This window comes from Myiozetetes cayanensis, unplaced genomic scaffold, assembly GCF_022539395.1.
Source record: "Myiozetetes cayanensis isolate MyiCay16 unplaced genomic scaffold, myiCay2020 scf6-25, whole genome shotgun sequence".
Classification (NCBI taxonomy): Eukaryota; Metazoa; Chordata; class Aves; order Passeriformes; family Tyrannidae; genus Myiozetetes; species Myiozetetes cayanensis.
Window position 1 is genome coordinate 21,820,884 of NW_026087853.1, and position 14,679 is coordinate 21,835,562.

The 14,679-nt window shown below is 43.0% G+C and overlaps 1 protein-coding gene across 5 annotated transcripts in view; it reads left to right on the top strand.

Annotated features, from left to right (window-relative positions):
* The window catches only part of AREL1 (apoptosis resistant E3 ubiquitin protein ligase 1), a 41,372-nt gene that overhangs the window by 640 nt on the left and 26,053 nt on the right, over nucleotides 1-14,679 (top strand). For 3 of the 5 annotated variants that reach the window (XR_007631525.1, XR_007631526.1, XM_050336308.1), the window contains exons 2-10: nucleotides 5,556-5,824; nucleotides 6,981-7,040; nucleotides 7,692-7,918; nucleotides 9,555-9,792; nucleotides 10,788-10,957; nucleotides 11,032-11,212; nucleotides 11,917-12,164; nucleotides 13,862-13,939; nucleotides 14,446-14,587. Coding sequence is in view for 3 of the 5 variants with exons in the window: in XM_050336308.1 (XP_050192265.1) it covers nucleotides 5,734-5,824; nucleotides 6,981-7,040; nucleotides 7,692-7,918; nucleotides 9,555-9,792; nucleotides 10,788-10,957; nucleotides 11,032-11,212; nucleotides 11,917-12,164; nucleotides 13,862-13,939; nucleotides 14,446-14,587 (1,435 nt within the window). In the remaining 2 variants the exon portion in view is untranslated. The remainder of the gene's footprint in view (nucleotides 1-5,555; nucleotides 5,825-6,980; nucleotides 7,041-7,691; nucleotides 7,919-9,554; nucleotides 9,793-10,787; nucleotides 10,958-11,031; nucleotides 11,213-11,916; nucleotides 12,165-13,861; nucleotides 13,940-14,445; nucleotides 14,588-14,679) is intronic. The other 2 variants (XM_050336310.1, XM_050336309.1) reach the window with 2 other exon arrangements.

Consider the following 14,679-nt stretch of genomic DNA (forward strand, 5'->3'; position numbering starts at 1 on the left):
AAATCTTAGCAAATAAGCATAATTTCAGCTGTACTTTATTCAGCTATAATGGTGTAGTCTGACCCAAAATGTCTTTTCTGCACATGAAAGGAAATGTTCTCCAAGTTCTCGGACTGGTCCAAGTCACCTGGTTTCTCATGCCCCGTGTGGGGAAGGGAGAGAGAAAGGCCTTTCTCATTAAAGCTTCTGGGATTAGTGAGATCTTGTAGCTTTTAGTATCTTCCAAATACAACCGGTTTTATCTGGTGCTGGTCAGAAAAAGCAGCCAATGAGGTACCAACACCGGTGTTTTCCTAAAGCGGTGACCTGTGTAGAACTGTGACTGAGGCTCTGACAATGAGGAAGAAAATGAGACTGAAAGAAGAACTGTGTTTGTTAGGGAAGCCGTAGCTGAGCTTTCTGCCTGGGTGATCATACCCAGCTTAATTGTTGGTTGAGGAGCTCCCATGATACTGCTTAAGTGACCCTGAGTGGTTTGGGAAAGGAAATAATTGAGGAGGAAGGGGGTGATTCTTCTTTCCCCACTGATGTGTAGGGTCGCGGGTGGATGAATGTTGTTCTGGCTTGGAAAGCAGATCTGGTACAAGATGAGACTGGACTAAAAGTTGCCATCTGGCTGGCTTGCTGCATTTGAGGAGGACAGAAGGAGCTGACAGTGCTGGTGGTGGTTCATTTGCAGTGAAAAGTCCTTAGACTTAAGCAGTTGGCAGAAGTCTTTTTTTTTTTTTTCCTTTTGCCACTTTTTTTTAGCTTGTATGTAAATGAATATGACAAATTTCAGCCCTGATGAGAGAATGAGTGTTTTTTGTAGACACTGGCCATTGATGTGGCTTTCGTCCTTGACAGCTGATACTGGATCCTGCCTAGTACCTTTTGCGCTGACTTTTCAGTTTTCTGTGAATGTATTTTAAACTTAAGGTCTCATGGGCATTCTTGTTTGTTGGCTTGTGCATGCTTTACTTATTGTGAGAAAATACTGTGCCTTTCGCTGGAGAATAGTCACCTTGTGTGTGGCATGAGATGGACATGCCATTGGTAGTGGACATTTGTGCACATGGATTGACAGGACATTCTGCACAGAGATAAATGATTCTCTTATCTTGGTTGGATATCAGTCCCCCAAATAAAACCAAGAGGCATAACAGATTTCCTAGAATCTCAATACATCAGCTCCTTATAGCATGCACCCAGCTGGCTTTGTAGCTGTAGCCGCATGAATGTGCCATTATTATGTTACTGTTCCTTTTATGTGTATGGCTACACTTGTGCTTCCTTCTGGAGCTTTGCACAGTGTGCCTCTGGCTTCACAGCAGCTTTAATACAACAAAATGTATTCCCATTACTGGACTTCCTTTTTCTTACTGACTTGAGAGAAGCAATGGCACGAATACAGTTTATTTTATGATTCCACGCTGCCTACCTTGATTATGCCAGTATTTCTCCTTGAGTCAAACCAAGGTGAACCTTTCCAAATCCCCATTTTTCCTGCAGGTGGTGGGAGGCCATTGCTTGCTCTGTACTTGGATTAAGATTATTAAGACCTGATGGACAATTCAGCATTTTTTTTCCGGCCTAGCTACGATGATACGTTCTATTTCTGATTTTCAGAATTTGTCTCCTGGCTTGTTACCCAGCAGTTCTTAGCACATATACTGTTGCAGTTTACCTCTGCATTCTGTTAAGTGAGTGACAACGTCTTGGATACCAGCTACTTGCAACTAGGTTCTTTACCTCAATGTATTCTAGCTGCAAGAGCATCCTTAAAGCTGCAGGCAGTGTGTAAACTAGAAGAAAGTTGATTGTCTGGCAGCCACTTCATCTCTGGAGGTCACCCGACGTGGTGCCTAGTTTACCACTTCATATGAGCGTAATAAAATGAGAAGCTGCTGTGCTGATTAATGCAGATAACTAATTCCCTGTGTCCAGCTAGTTCGGATCACAAGACTCAGACTCTAATTGACTTAAAAACCCTTGTAGCTGAAATGATGGATCTTTCTCTTTTTTACTTGAGAGAGAGCCTGTGCGACTTGTGGTTTGCTTTACAGAAGGAAAGGAGTTGCAGAGTCAGGCAGAAATAGCTTGGGTAGATGAACCTACAGGGCCAGCTTTGTGTTGATGTTTTTTTTGGTGATATGAAAAATCTGGTTCTGTAGGATGCTGGAGGGAGATTTTGTAGATTCCTAAATATTGGTAAGTTTCTGTGAAACTCCTCAGCTGCATGGGGAGTAGCCACACACCTTTGACAGCCAGGCCAAGCTGAAGCAGAGTTTCAACCAGGCATTTCAACCAGCACATCTTGGATACGTACTGCAAAATAACTAAAGTATCAAGGAATTTGCTAGGTCTGTGTTTCTGAATACACAGAGATTTATGGGTTTAGAAACCTGAAGCTTCATCTAGGAGGACAGTGAGAACTTGTGGCCTGGGGACTGCAACACTGTTCACTAAGTAGAGGAAAGAGGAAAATAGCTGAGTGGGTGGGATTTTCCGTGAGATGTGGGTGAGGAAAAGACAGTGAAAGTCTGGCTGCTTCTGCAGTGCAATCAGAGAGCTCTGCACGGATACTGGTTGGTTTTCTTATGCATTAGAAAGCTTAGTGGAATTGTGCGAAGGCAGCCAGATCTGTATGATTATTGGATGGAGGGAAATAAGAGACTTATGAAGAGGAGGGCAGAGGAGGGGGGACTAAGAAGGAAGTGACAGCTGAGGTGGTGGTATGGCAGGCAGGAGGAGCACATCACTTACATCCCCAGAAGAGGGGACTGTCTTAACAGACAGCTGCTGTGCTGAGCCTGGGTCTTTTCTTTTCATTCTCACTCCTTTATGTAATCTGTGTTCTGAATGAGTAGATACTGACTGTGTGGGCTCTGTGGCATTTCTTCTGGCACATGTCCTGGTTTTTGTGGGCTGCGTCAATCCTTGCTGTTAAATTTTAATTTCTTTTTATCTCAATTCTGCTAGTAAACTGTAATTTAGTGAATAGTGCTGCTGAAACTGAAATCCCTTATGAGGGATTGGTTTCCTGAATACCTAAAACAACAACAGCAGCAAAAAAAAAAAAAAAAAATCCAGTTTGCTTTGTGGTCCAGGACCTTTCAAAGACTTTTTTTTCTAGCCTTAACCATAAATAGCCCTTTAAATCTGGGCAAAATCAGTCTGAGAATAGTATATGTCATTTTGTTGGGTGTAAAGGCTTAAAGTGCTACCTGATCATAGACTGGTTTGGCTTGGAAGGGACCTTAAACAACATCTTATTCCATCTCCCTTGAGCAGGGATGCCTTTCAGTAGATCAGGTTGCTCAAAGCCCCGTCCATGGGCTCAAAGCCCCTTGCCATGAACACTTCCAAGGATGGGGCAGCAACAACTTCTCTGGGCAACCTGATCCAGTGTCTCGCCACTCACAATGAAGAATTTCTTTGTTATTTCTTCCTAACCTAAACCTACCCTCTTTCAGTCTGAAGCTGTTCCGCCTTGTCCTATCACTATATCCCCATGAAAAGTTCCTTTTCATCTTTCTGATAGGCCACCTTTAGGTACTGGAAGGTGCCATAAGCTGTCTTCAGCCTTCTTTTCTGCAGTCTAAACAACCCCAACTCTCTCAGCCTGTCTTCACAGGAGAGGTGCTCCAGCCCTCTGGTCATCTTCATGGCCTTCCTCTGGACCTGCTACAACACTTCTTTTGGTGCAGCCCAGGATATGGTTGGCTTTCCAGGCTGCAAGCACACGCTGTCAGGTCATGGAGTCATAGAATATCCTGAGTTGAAAGGGACCCACAAGAATCACTGAAGTCCAACTCCTTGCTCTGCACAGGACAGCCCCAAGAGTCACACCATGTGCCTGAGAGTGTTGTCCAAACATTTCTTGAAGTCTGTCAGACTTGGTATGGTGACCACTTCCCTGAGGAGTCTGTTCCAGTGCTCAAACACCCTCTGGGCTAAGAACCTTTTCCTAATATCCAACCTAAACCTCCTCTGTCACAGCTTCATTCCATTATTTTAGGTCTTTCCTCTGATCACTAGAGAGAAGAAATCAGTGCCTGCACCTTCACTTCCCCTTGTGAGGAAGTTGTAGGCTGTAATGAGATCTCTCCTCAGTCTCTCAAGCCTGTCAAGGTCCCTCTGGATGGCATCCCTTCCCTCAAGCTTGTTGACTGCACCACACAGCTTGGTATCATCAGCAAACTTGCTGAGGATGCACTCAATCCCACTGTCCATGTCAGTGACAAAGATGTTAAACAGCCCTGGTCCCAGTACTGACATCTGAGGATTGCCATCTGTCCCTGGTTTCCACTTGGACATTGAGCCATTGACCACAACTCTTTGAGTGCAACCATCCATCCAATTCCTTATGCACCAAGTGGTCCACCCATCAAATCCATGTCTCTCCAGTTTAGAGACAAGGATGTTGTGCAGGACAGTGTCAAATGCAAGGTGGTGTCAGTTACTCTTCCCTCATCCACCATTGCTGTAACCTTGCCATTTTGTAGCCAGAAGGCTGCCAGATTTTTCAGGCATGATTTGCTTTTGGTGAAGCTATGTTGGCTGTCACCAGTCACCTCCTTATTTTCTGTATGCCTTAGCGTAGTTTCCAGGATCCTTGATCTTGCCAAGCACTGAGGTGAGACTGACTAGCCTGTAGTTCCCAGAGTCTTCCTTTTTTCTGTTTTTAAAAATGGGGGTTGCGTTTTCCCTTGTGCAGTCAGTGGAAACTTCACCAGTCTGACATGACTTCTCAAATATGATGGATAGTGGCTTAGCAACTTCTTCTGCCAGTAACCTCAGGATTTGCAGCTATATCATCAGGTCCCATGAGCTTGTGCACCTTCAGGTTCCTTAGATGTTCTCAAACCTGATCTTCTTGTACAGTGGGTACATTCATTCATACACCCACATACAGTGGGTCTTCATTCTATCCGTCCCTGCCTTTGTCTTCTGTGACTTGGGTGATGTGGCTGGAGCACTTGCTGGGGAAGACTGAGGCAAAAAATTGTTGAGTACCTCAGTCTTCTCATTGTTCTGGGTAACCAAGTCTCCTGTTCCTCCTGGAGAAGGCACATGTTCTCCCTGGTCTTCCTTTATCACCAGTGTACCTATAGAAGGTTTTCATGTTGCTCTTGACATCGCTGTCAAGGTTTAGTTCTGTCAGGGCTTTAGCTTTTCTAACCTGATCCCTGGCTGCTGAGACAATCTCTCTGTATTCCTCCTAAACTACCAGTCCTTGCTTCCATCCTTAATGCTCCTTATGAATAGCATGCAGGTTCTTAGCTGCTCCGTGAAACCCGTGAGCATAATGAAACCTATGGAGACAAGGATGTGTTTTGTTCCATCTTGAACCTGCTAGTTTCAGGGGATTTCAGGATGAAATGAGATTATGACAGATGGAGGTTGAGAGTATGGCAAAGCCTTGCACCTCAGTAACAGCAATACCTTCATAGTTCCTCTCACGGATTTGACGTCTAGTTATGCTCTTGCGTCCTACACCACTCACGTGTTTCTGCTTGCTAGATTTATCCACAACAGTAGAGAGATCTAACTTTTCTCTTTCCTTTTTTTAGTTTTCCAGGGAAGCTAGCAAATTGCAGGCTAAAGGGAACAGCACTGCAGGACAACTCTTTTCCACAAAGAGGAAGAAACTACTGTGCTCAGGTCCTTACCTTTCAGCAGTGATTCTGTGATGCAAGTTCCAAGAATTCCTCTTTCTGTGATAATGTTCTCTATGGCCTCTTTTTGCTGATGTTTGTCCCAGTTTTGGGCACAAAGAGGAAGGATGCTGAAGAATGGGTACCCTCCTTACGGCTTTTAGAACATGGGCACTCCTGTAAAGGTATGTGATTGCTCTGTGGTTGAAGGGATGGACTGTCTGCTGAGGCCAGCAGAGGGGATTTGCAAGGCTAGAAAGTCATGGCTATTGTTGGAGAGAAATACCTCATTTAAGCTTTCTGCATGCTGATGTCCGTTGTTGCTGTTGAGATGACTGATTAATAACTCCCTTTTTGTGTTTGTTTAGAAGAAAAAAAGCTTGAATACACAATGTAGCTTCTCACTAACTGAATGGTGACATGGCGAGCTATATTGTATGCATTACTGTATGCCAAATACTTTGTCTAATTGCCACACATGTTCCTTGTTGCTGCTCTTTTTCCATCTGTCAGCTATGTCTTATCAACCAAACAGCATGTTGTTGTTCTGGGTGTGGTCTTTTTACTACATGTTTGTTTAGCAGTCCCCTCAGTGAGAACTTGACTCTAGATTGGCGTCTCTGAAAACTGCTGTAATCTTAATGGGGTACAAACCCAGAGTTTTACGTCTTGTGTTGATCAATGACAGTTTCAGCTGAGAGGCTCCACTTTGCAGAAGCGAGTATGAAAATACAGATGAACTGTTTTCCAGCTGCATTAATACATTCTGCAGTGAACTTGCATGGCAAAAAATGGATTCAGCTCTGCCCTAGAAGGATTTTGTTTGTTCTGAAAAAAATTAGGATGGTCTTGTCCACAACTCTTTTATTCCATACGTTTTTCTTCTAAGGTTGCTGGTTGAGGGTCAGCTTCTATCTGTTTTGGTGGTGGCACTGTGATGTGCTTTCATATCAGACTAGAAGTTAACTTTGTGACTTGGAAGTAGGTGTGGGAGTTTGGATGAGTGGCTTTTGGCCACTGCTGTTGAAGTTAGTGATCCTGCAAAACGTAGCTCCTTCCTGCAGCACTCAGAGCCTGCCCTCACTGGTTTTAGAGGGTAATATGTTGTTCTTATAGATCCCCGAATCTGATTTGGAATCTGTGACACAGGGAGAACTGTTACTGTAGCATACTGTGCTGTTTGCATATTTCACAGTCTTATGGAATAATTCTTTAGAGATGTCCTTGGAGAGGAAGACAGATGATCAACAGGCATTTTTTCTGAGGAATCATAGAATAAATTTAGGCCAGTTTATGTGAGGAAGAGTCACTGGACTGGACTTGGCCTGTTTTGTGTTCTAGATGCAGCTGTGATCCTCGGCTGTGTGTCTCACCGAAGGGACCTGATGTTTTACATTATTGGTAAGTGAAGGAAAGGCTGCCACTGTGTTTGTTGACCTCTCAATAGGCTTTAGGTGGGTTTCTTCATAGCCTTTGATTTAATGTTAGTTCAGAGTCTACCTAACAAACATGAAGTTACTGTCACCCCACACTGTGCTTTCCACCTGGCAGACTTGCCTCTCCACCATTCTTGTTCCTAAAGTTCTTTCATTGACCTAATTCCTGAGCCATTCCCTTTTTCTTTCAAGAACTGGTGGAGGGTTGTTGCCTCTGTGATGCCTCTTAATCCAGCCTTAATGTGATGTGCAGGACTTGTATGATTTTATGACTGTTTCCCTTAAAGGAATCTCTGTAGTTCTAATTTGCAACTCAAAGGGAATTCCATGCTTCTATTGGGATGGCTGCTAACCTTACTTGAGACTCTGTACCACCTTTACCTATTTCCTTTATTTGCAGTCATTTGCAGACTTTTAAGGGACTTGATATTCTCTAACTTTACTTGTAGCATAACACAAACCATAAATAGTCATGTGATAGCTTCTGCCTTAAACACCTAATTTGCAGTTGAGTAGAATGTCATTAACAAAAGGCATCTTGGGCTGATGCAGAGGGGATTTTAGTGCCTGACTCAGCCATGCTGCTGCAGCCACCTTTGTTCTCTCCTTGCTGCAGGTGGGATCACGGTATTTGTTGTAGCTTTCTTCTTCACCATTAAGTTCCTCTTTGAGCTTGCCGCACGTATAGTCAGCTTCCTTCAGCATGAGGACCGGGAACGCCGAGGGGAGCGAACTATTTATGACTACGTGCGAGGCAACTACTTGGATCCCCGGTCCTGCAAAATCTCCTGGGATTGGAAGGACCCCTATGAGGTGGGCCATAGCATGGCCTTCCGAGTGCATGTAAGGCAATATTTCTATTTCCATTTCCATGCAGCTTTGTGGGCAGGAACAGAGGTCTGAGTTAGGGATGGGCTCTTCAAATGTTTTTTTGGAGGGTTAAGCCAGATGTAAGTTAGGAGTAGGAAAGCTATCTGTTTATGCGTTTTGCCCCGTTAGTGTGTTGCAGAACTCTCTAAGTGCATATTTCAGGATTGCATTTCTTAAAGTCTTATCTCCCTCTCTGTAGAGTCCTATGAAGAGCCAGAGGAGACCAGGCTTGTCCTGACTACTGCTTCCTTTACTGGGAAGTGAGTGGGCTGAGCCTTGCCTTCAACAGACTTGGTGCTATCTTTTGGTTGTGCAGCTGAAGTTGAGAGCGTGGGAATAGGCATTTTACCAACCCAAGAGCAGTAAGGTTTCATGGCCACTCCCCATTCCTCCAAAATGGATTGTTTTTCTGTCTGACTTGGAAAAGCCTGCCAAGAACTCTTGCTTCCCTACAATCCCTAAAGGCCAAGTCTAGGAGAATGGGGCAAGTACACAAATAAAATGGGTGAGGAGCCTAAAAACAAAGAGTTTGGAGCTATGTGGAGAAAGTTTGAATAGGTTTTGGTGGGTTTATGTGCCCATCTTTCTGTCCTGTCTTCCCCATCCAGGAGAGAAATCAAAATAAGAAGAAAGGTTCAGCTAGGTTGCCATACCCATCCCTCTTGGGAAGGTGAGGAAAACCCTTCTGCTTGATGGTGAATGAAGAATTTTAACTCCAGGGCAGGCAGTGAAAAGTTGCTGAGGGGAAAGGGACTTGTTCTGTATCTGCTATTTGAATTTATTCCCTTCACCTTACTGACACTCACTCATGGCAGCTCCAGCAATGTGCCCTTCCACTTCATGCTTGTTTCTGACTTGCTTAGCCCTTTATTCATCAACAGTAGCTGTTGCATATGCTGATTTCTCTCACTGACAGTCAAGATGCAGAGTACTTCAGGCCACACACCCTCCCTTACTTACAAACAGGGAATAATAGTACCTGCAGCTGTCTGCAGGCTGATTGCAGATGGCAGGGAGGCTCTGGCCTACAAGCTGCTGGCTGTTGAAAAGCCATGCATAGGGTTTCAAAGGCGTAATTCTTTCCTTGTAAGGAAGTATTGGTCTAGGTATGTTACCTTCTGAAGTTGTCTGGCAGATCACTTCTGTGATTGAACAGCCTGTGATCTTATCTAGCATGTTGTTTTCACGCTGACATTTCTTAGCAGTAAAGACTGGGTCAGCTCCTTAGGTCAGCATCTCCTTTACACTATTTTCTATAACAAATTGGTGAGAGCTTTTCCAGAGGTTAGCTGTACAAATGAACAAGATATGCTGGCTTTACTTTTTTCCTTTGGATAGTGGTTTCTCTTGATTTCTGCTCTGATATTGCACTAGCAGTGCAGACAGGAAATGCCTGGAGTCATGTTCTTTGCAGGGCACACATTTGAACCCCAGCACAAAAGAGAGTGCCCTGTTCATTTTGGAGACACGGCCAGTGTGACAAAGTTGTCTGTTAATTATTTTTCCTTTGCTGAGCTGAGGTTCTTGCCCTTCCCTAAGGCAACTTGCTTTCTCTTCCTCTGTGCACTCCATATTTTTGCTGACCTGTACTTCTCTGTTTCCCATGCAGTTATTCTATAAAAATGGGCAACCCTTCCCTGCTCACCGGCCTGTGGGGCTGCGTGTTCACATCTGCCATGTGGAGTTAGCAATTGATATTCCTGTAACCCAGGAAGTTCTTCAGGAGCCCAATTCCAATGTGGTGAAAGTGGCCTTCACTGTGCGCAGAGCTGGGAAATACGAGATTACCGTAAAACTCGGTGGCTTGAACGTGGCCTACAGCCCCTACTACAAGGTGTTCCAGCCAGGTAAGGTCTAAGTGGTCCTCTAATGATTCAAAGTAGATTTGGAGGTATTGGAGGCACTTGGGTAAATGTGTTTCCAGCTAAGATAGGTAGGTGACAGGGAAAAAGTTACCTTTCACTATTTACCTCCTGCCATGTGTAGATCCCAGCAATAGCCCCATGAGTAAAACATGCTTGGGACTGCCAGTACGTGGCAAAACAAACTGCCTTACAGAATAAGTCATTAATGCTGCTTACAATCCCTAACCACTTGTGTCATGTTCTCCCTTTTGTAGTAACTTCTTGATAATCCATCTGGCAGTCAGGGAATGCCTTTTGTGAAAGTACTGAGTTATTTGTATCTGAATTGGAAATGCTGTTGTGATTTAACTCTGTCTCCTTTGAATACCTCACTCTATTCCTCTAAGCTCCTGGAGCAGTTGATACCTTTGATTATATACTTCTTTAAAAACATTTCCTTTTTGTCTGTTTTAAATTTGTTCCTTACTACTTTTGTTTTTTTGACTCTGGTTGGCATCTTTTATGTTTCATGTTCATGTTCACTGAAAGGACCTCTGTTCCATTGCACTATGAATAGATACACAGCTTGCTAAGATATCCTTGCTGAGGAAGCTCCAGTTTAATTCAAATACACTCCAGGGTAAAGTTTGTTTGGTAAGCTGCATTTGCAGGTTTTCTTAGGTGCCAGCTAAATTGTATTTTGTATACATGGTGGGAGCAAGTTCCGGAGCTGAAGGTTAGAATGGTGGAAAAAGCATTCTTTAGAAGACTAGTAACTGGGTTTGTTTTATTGGAATTAAGTTTCTGATCCAAGACAAACACTATGCACTACACCATGTATTTTAGTGCTCAGATACTCTGTTTTGAATACCGGAGCATCGAATATGTTTAGCTTTGATCCATTTTCAAGGGTATTGTGCCCCTAGTTGCTTTTCTTTTGTTTTTTGTAGCTTCGCCTTGGAATTTGTTTTACTCTAAATTGTTGTTGTCTGCTTCAGGAATGGTGGTTCCCTCCAAAACCAAAATTGTCTGCCATTTCTCCACTCTGGTGCTGACCTGTGGGCAGCAGCACACTCTGCAGATAGCTCCCAGAGATGAGTATGACAATCCCACCAGCAACTCTGTGTCACTGATAGATGAGCACAATTACAGCCTCTCCATCCATGAGGTGAGTGCAGCCTCATCCCTTGCTGTTTGACTGCAGGTGAGCTAGAGAGCTCAATTTATTTGTTTTCTGTTTAGCTGGGTCCTCAAGAAGAAGAGAGCTCTGATGTGGTGTTTGAGAAGTCTGTGGTGTCCAATCGGCAGACTTGTGAGGTGCTCTTCCGACTCACCTTGCACTGTAGGGGGTGTTTCCATGCCTGCATCTCCTACCAGAACCAGCCCATAAGCAATGGGGATTTTGACATCATTGTTCTAAGTGGTGAGTCAAGACTTACTCATTCTCCAGGTGTCCTCTTACAACGTGCTTTGCACACTCATGTAGAAGAGCTAGCAGGGGCTTCCCCGCAGGCCAACCGTGCTTAATTGCTAAAGGGAAGCATATTCATTTAAAAATACTAAGGTAAATGAATTTGCTGCTTAACAAGGGAGATCTCTGAGGGTTGATACTCTCTGAGCCATCAGCAGATAAAAGCAAGTGTTTTTCTCCTATTTCAGAAGATTTACCTTGGAAATTAGGCAATTTTTATTGCTTGCTAGTAGTTGGCATCTGAGCCAGTCATGTATTGTATGTTAAGTTATATGGATGAAAAACACTGCACGTAACCTATGTGGGATTTTGTTTTATGATGTTATTATTCCTGGTTTCTTCAGGAGTGAGCCAGATTTCAATGTGGCTGTCAAGTGGCTATGCCTTCAGGCTGGTGCTCTGAGAGAGAGGTTCTGTATACCTTTTTCCTTTAACCAGTCACTATCTGAAACCATGACAGACAAACTGCCATTGTGAAATCTTCTCATCCCAATACTGGGTTCTCTTTATTAAAGTTTCCCTTGACTAGGTTTTCCTTTGGATGTATAGCCTTTTCTTTAAAGTCATAGTCACTGATTTGGTGCTAGCCAGTATATTCTTTTTCATTCTGTTCTCCATTAGTGTTTACACGACTCTTTCATATCTATTTCCCTCAGAGAATGAGAAGAACATTGTAGAACGCAATGTGTCCACCTCAGGTGTCAGTATTTATTTTGAAGCCTACCTTTATGATGCTCCTAGCTATACCAACAGTCAGTGGCAACTTCCACCAATGCACTTGAGCTCCTCCCAGCGCCGTCCTTCTACTGCAATCGACGATGAAGATGAAGATTCTCCTTCTGACAGCCAGACTCCTGAGAAAGTGAAGAAGCCTAAAAAAGTGTACTGCTATGTGTCACCTAAGGTAGATATCATAAAGTTACTGCTCTTGAGTGCACGTTTAAAATATGCTGCAACTGAAGACTTTCTCATGCTCTGTATTTTAACTCCAGATTTAGGTGCCTCAGATTTGGTTAAAAAAAGGCTTGCCTAAGGCAAACATGGAGCACATGACTGAGAATAATGTGAAAATGTGTCTTGAAATTTCAGGACTGTGTCTTTCTAGGTCTGATCCAAAATCTACTGGGAATTTCCTCATTGATTGTTCAATAGATACTCTGTTTGCCATTCCTTTGTTCTGGTCAGGTCAGACCTCCAATTCCTATTCTCAGTTTCTGATACCTGTAAACTCGAATTTAACAGAATCTCAGCTTCTCAGATTTTATGTCTTTGTCCTGTTTCTGGAATGTTTCACTGAAAAGAAAAGGAAAAAATATGGTTTGAGGACAAAAGGTAAATTTATAAGTAGAAGAAACAGGATTCAAGCAAGTCAAGAGAAACTAAAGATTCTCTTATAGTAACACTATGTTAACAGTAACTTTTACCCCTTATTATTGCCTAAGAGCATTTGGAAACTAGAAGGAAAATTCCTCTAAATCTACTGACGAATTAAAATTCACTTTGTTAATCTATCTCTTCAAATGCATTCTGAAAAATGCAATGATAAATATAAAAGTGAAAGACTAATACAGGAATTGCTTTCCTGCCAAAGGGAGAAAGAGGGCTGTGAAACATTTATAGGATGCCGTGTGCTGCTAGAGATTTCTGAATTTCTGATGCATGTGGCTGTAAGAACTGTCTTTGGGAATGAATGCTGTGTCCTCATGAGTTCAGCATCCTTTCATCCTTGGTGTATCATTTTGGACTTTCATACTCTTTTCTATTGCATTGCTTGGTAAAGCAGATCACCAGAAGTGGGTACTGTTGCAAGCTCCCTTGAGGTGCCAAAGTTGTTAATGTGATTCTGATGCTTTCGTCATGTCTCCCTGGATCTCTCTCTCTCTATAAATAGCAACAGTGGAAAACTGTTACTATGCTGTTATTTCTTTTAAGAGGTTGTTGTTCACATTTGGTTTGTTTCTGGAGAAATGCTGCTTGTCAGTTTTTCCAGTCATTGCAACTAGAACAGGCTTGTGCAGGAAATGGTTCCGTTTTGTATAAAGATGCTAAAATTTCACCTTAACTTGCTCTCCAGAAGGCAGCAGTTCCACAGTTAGTTATTTTGTTCTGTCAGAAATACATTGTGAGAAGAAACGTATGCAAATCTTGTGTATTTAGCAAGTGCCTTTTAAAAGATGTTTGAAATTATTGAGAAAATTAGGGATTAATATTAGTAGTCTGTTAGCATGACTTTAACCAAAACCTTTTTATCAGTGCATTACAGTCATGTCCTGAATTCGGCTTCTCAGGCGTACTTAAGATTACTATCCAATTAGACTGGTGATGTTCTACTGAACACAATGGCTTACTGCTGTAAAATCTGTGTCATGCTGCATCCCACATGCGTCATAAATGCACGCACTGAAGTCTTACTGACAAGTTGCTTACAGTTCTGTGGAGCTTTAAAGACTCTTATGTATTGTGCCAAATGTTGCAGATCCCCGTCCCTGGGGTTGAAGGGAGGTCTAGCCTTATGGATCTGTCCTGTGCCTCATATGTTTCAGAGACAACCCTTAACAGATGTGTGACATTTAACATTTTCTTTTCCTTGTGGTTACTCAGCAATTCTCAGTGAAAGAATTTTACCTGAAGATCATTCCATGGCGCCTTTTCACCTTTAGAGTGTGTCCTGGCACAAAGGTGAGCCTCTTTCCATGTACCTGTCACTGCACCTCCATGTTGTTAGCTTGTCGTCCTTATGAATGACAGTCTTTTTTTTTCCTTTTGGAGAGAAGGGCTTCCACCCACAGAACAATATTTTGTGGTGTACAATTCAACAATCTAATTCCCTCCCAGTGCCTAGGTTTTGCTAATATTTGTGAATAGAAGGCAGTCTTATAGCTCCTTCTTGCCTTTTGTCCCAATGCTAGGCAAAATCTTGATTCCTTTGCATTTTTCATTTTATTTTCCTCATAACCTTGCTAAAGTGCTGTGATTGTGTCCACTGAAGCCCTTATGCTAGTGTGTGGAGTTTGAAGCAGCCTCCTAACTGGAGTCTTCATGCTTGAAAATAGTGTTCCTGTTAACTGCATATGCATGGGTGAGCAGAAAAAGTCTTAGAGCACAGCTGGTTTTGCTCTGTCTACTGAACATACTGTGCCTTCTGCATGATGGGTTTACCCTTTCTTGCATCTTTTTGCTGCTAGTTTTCATACCTTGGTCCTGATCCTGTGCACAAATTACTGACACTGGTGGTGGATGATGGGATCCAACCCCCTGTGGAGCTCAGCTGCAAGGAGAGGAACATCTTGGCAGCCACTTTCATTCGTTCTCTGCATAAAAACATAGGTAAAGGGGCAGTGAGGTGGGTACAGTAGTCAGGAAGTTAGCACTTGAGTCTGTTTGTTTCCCTGGGGAATAAACATTTCCAGCACTGAATA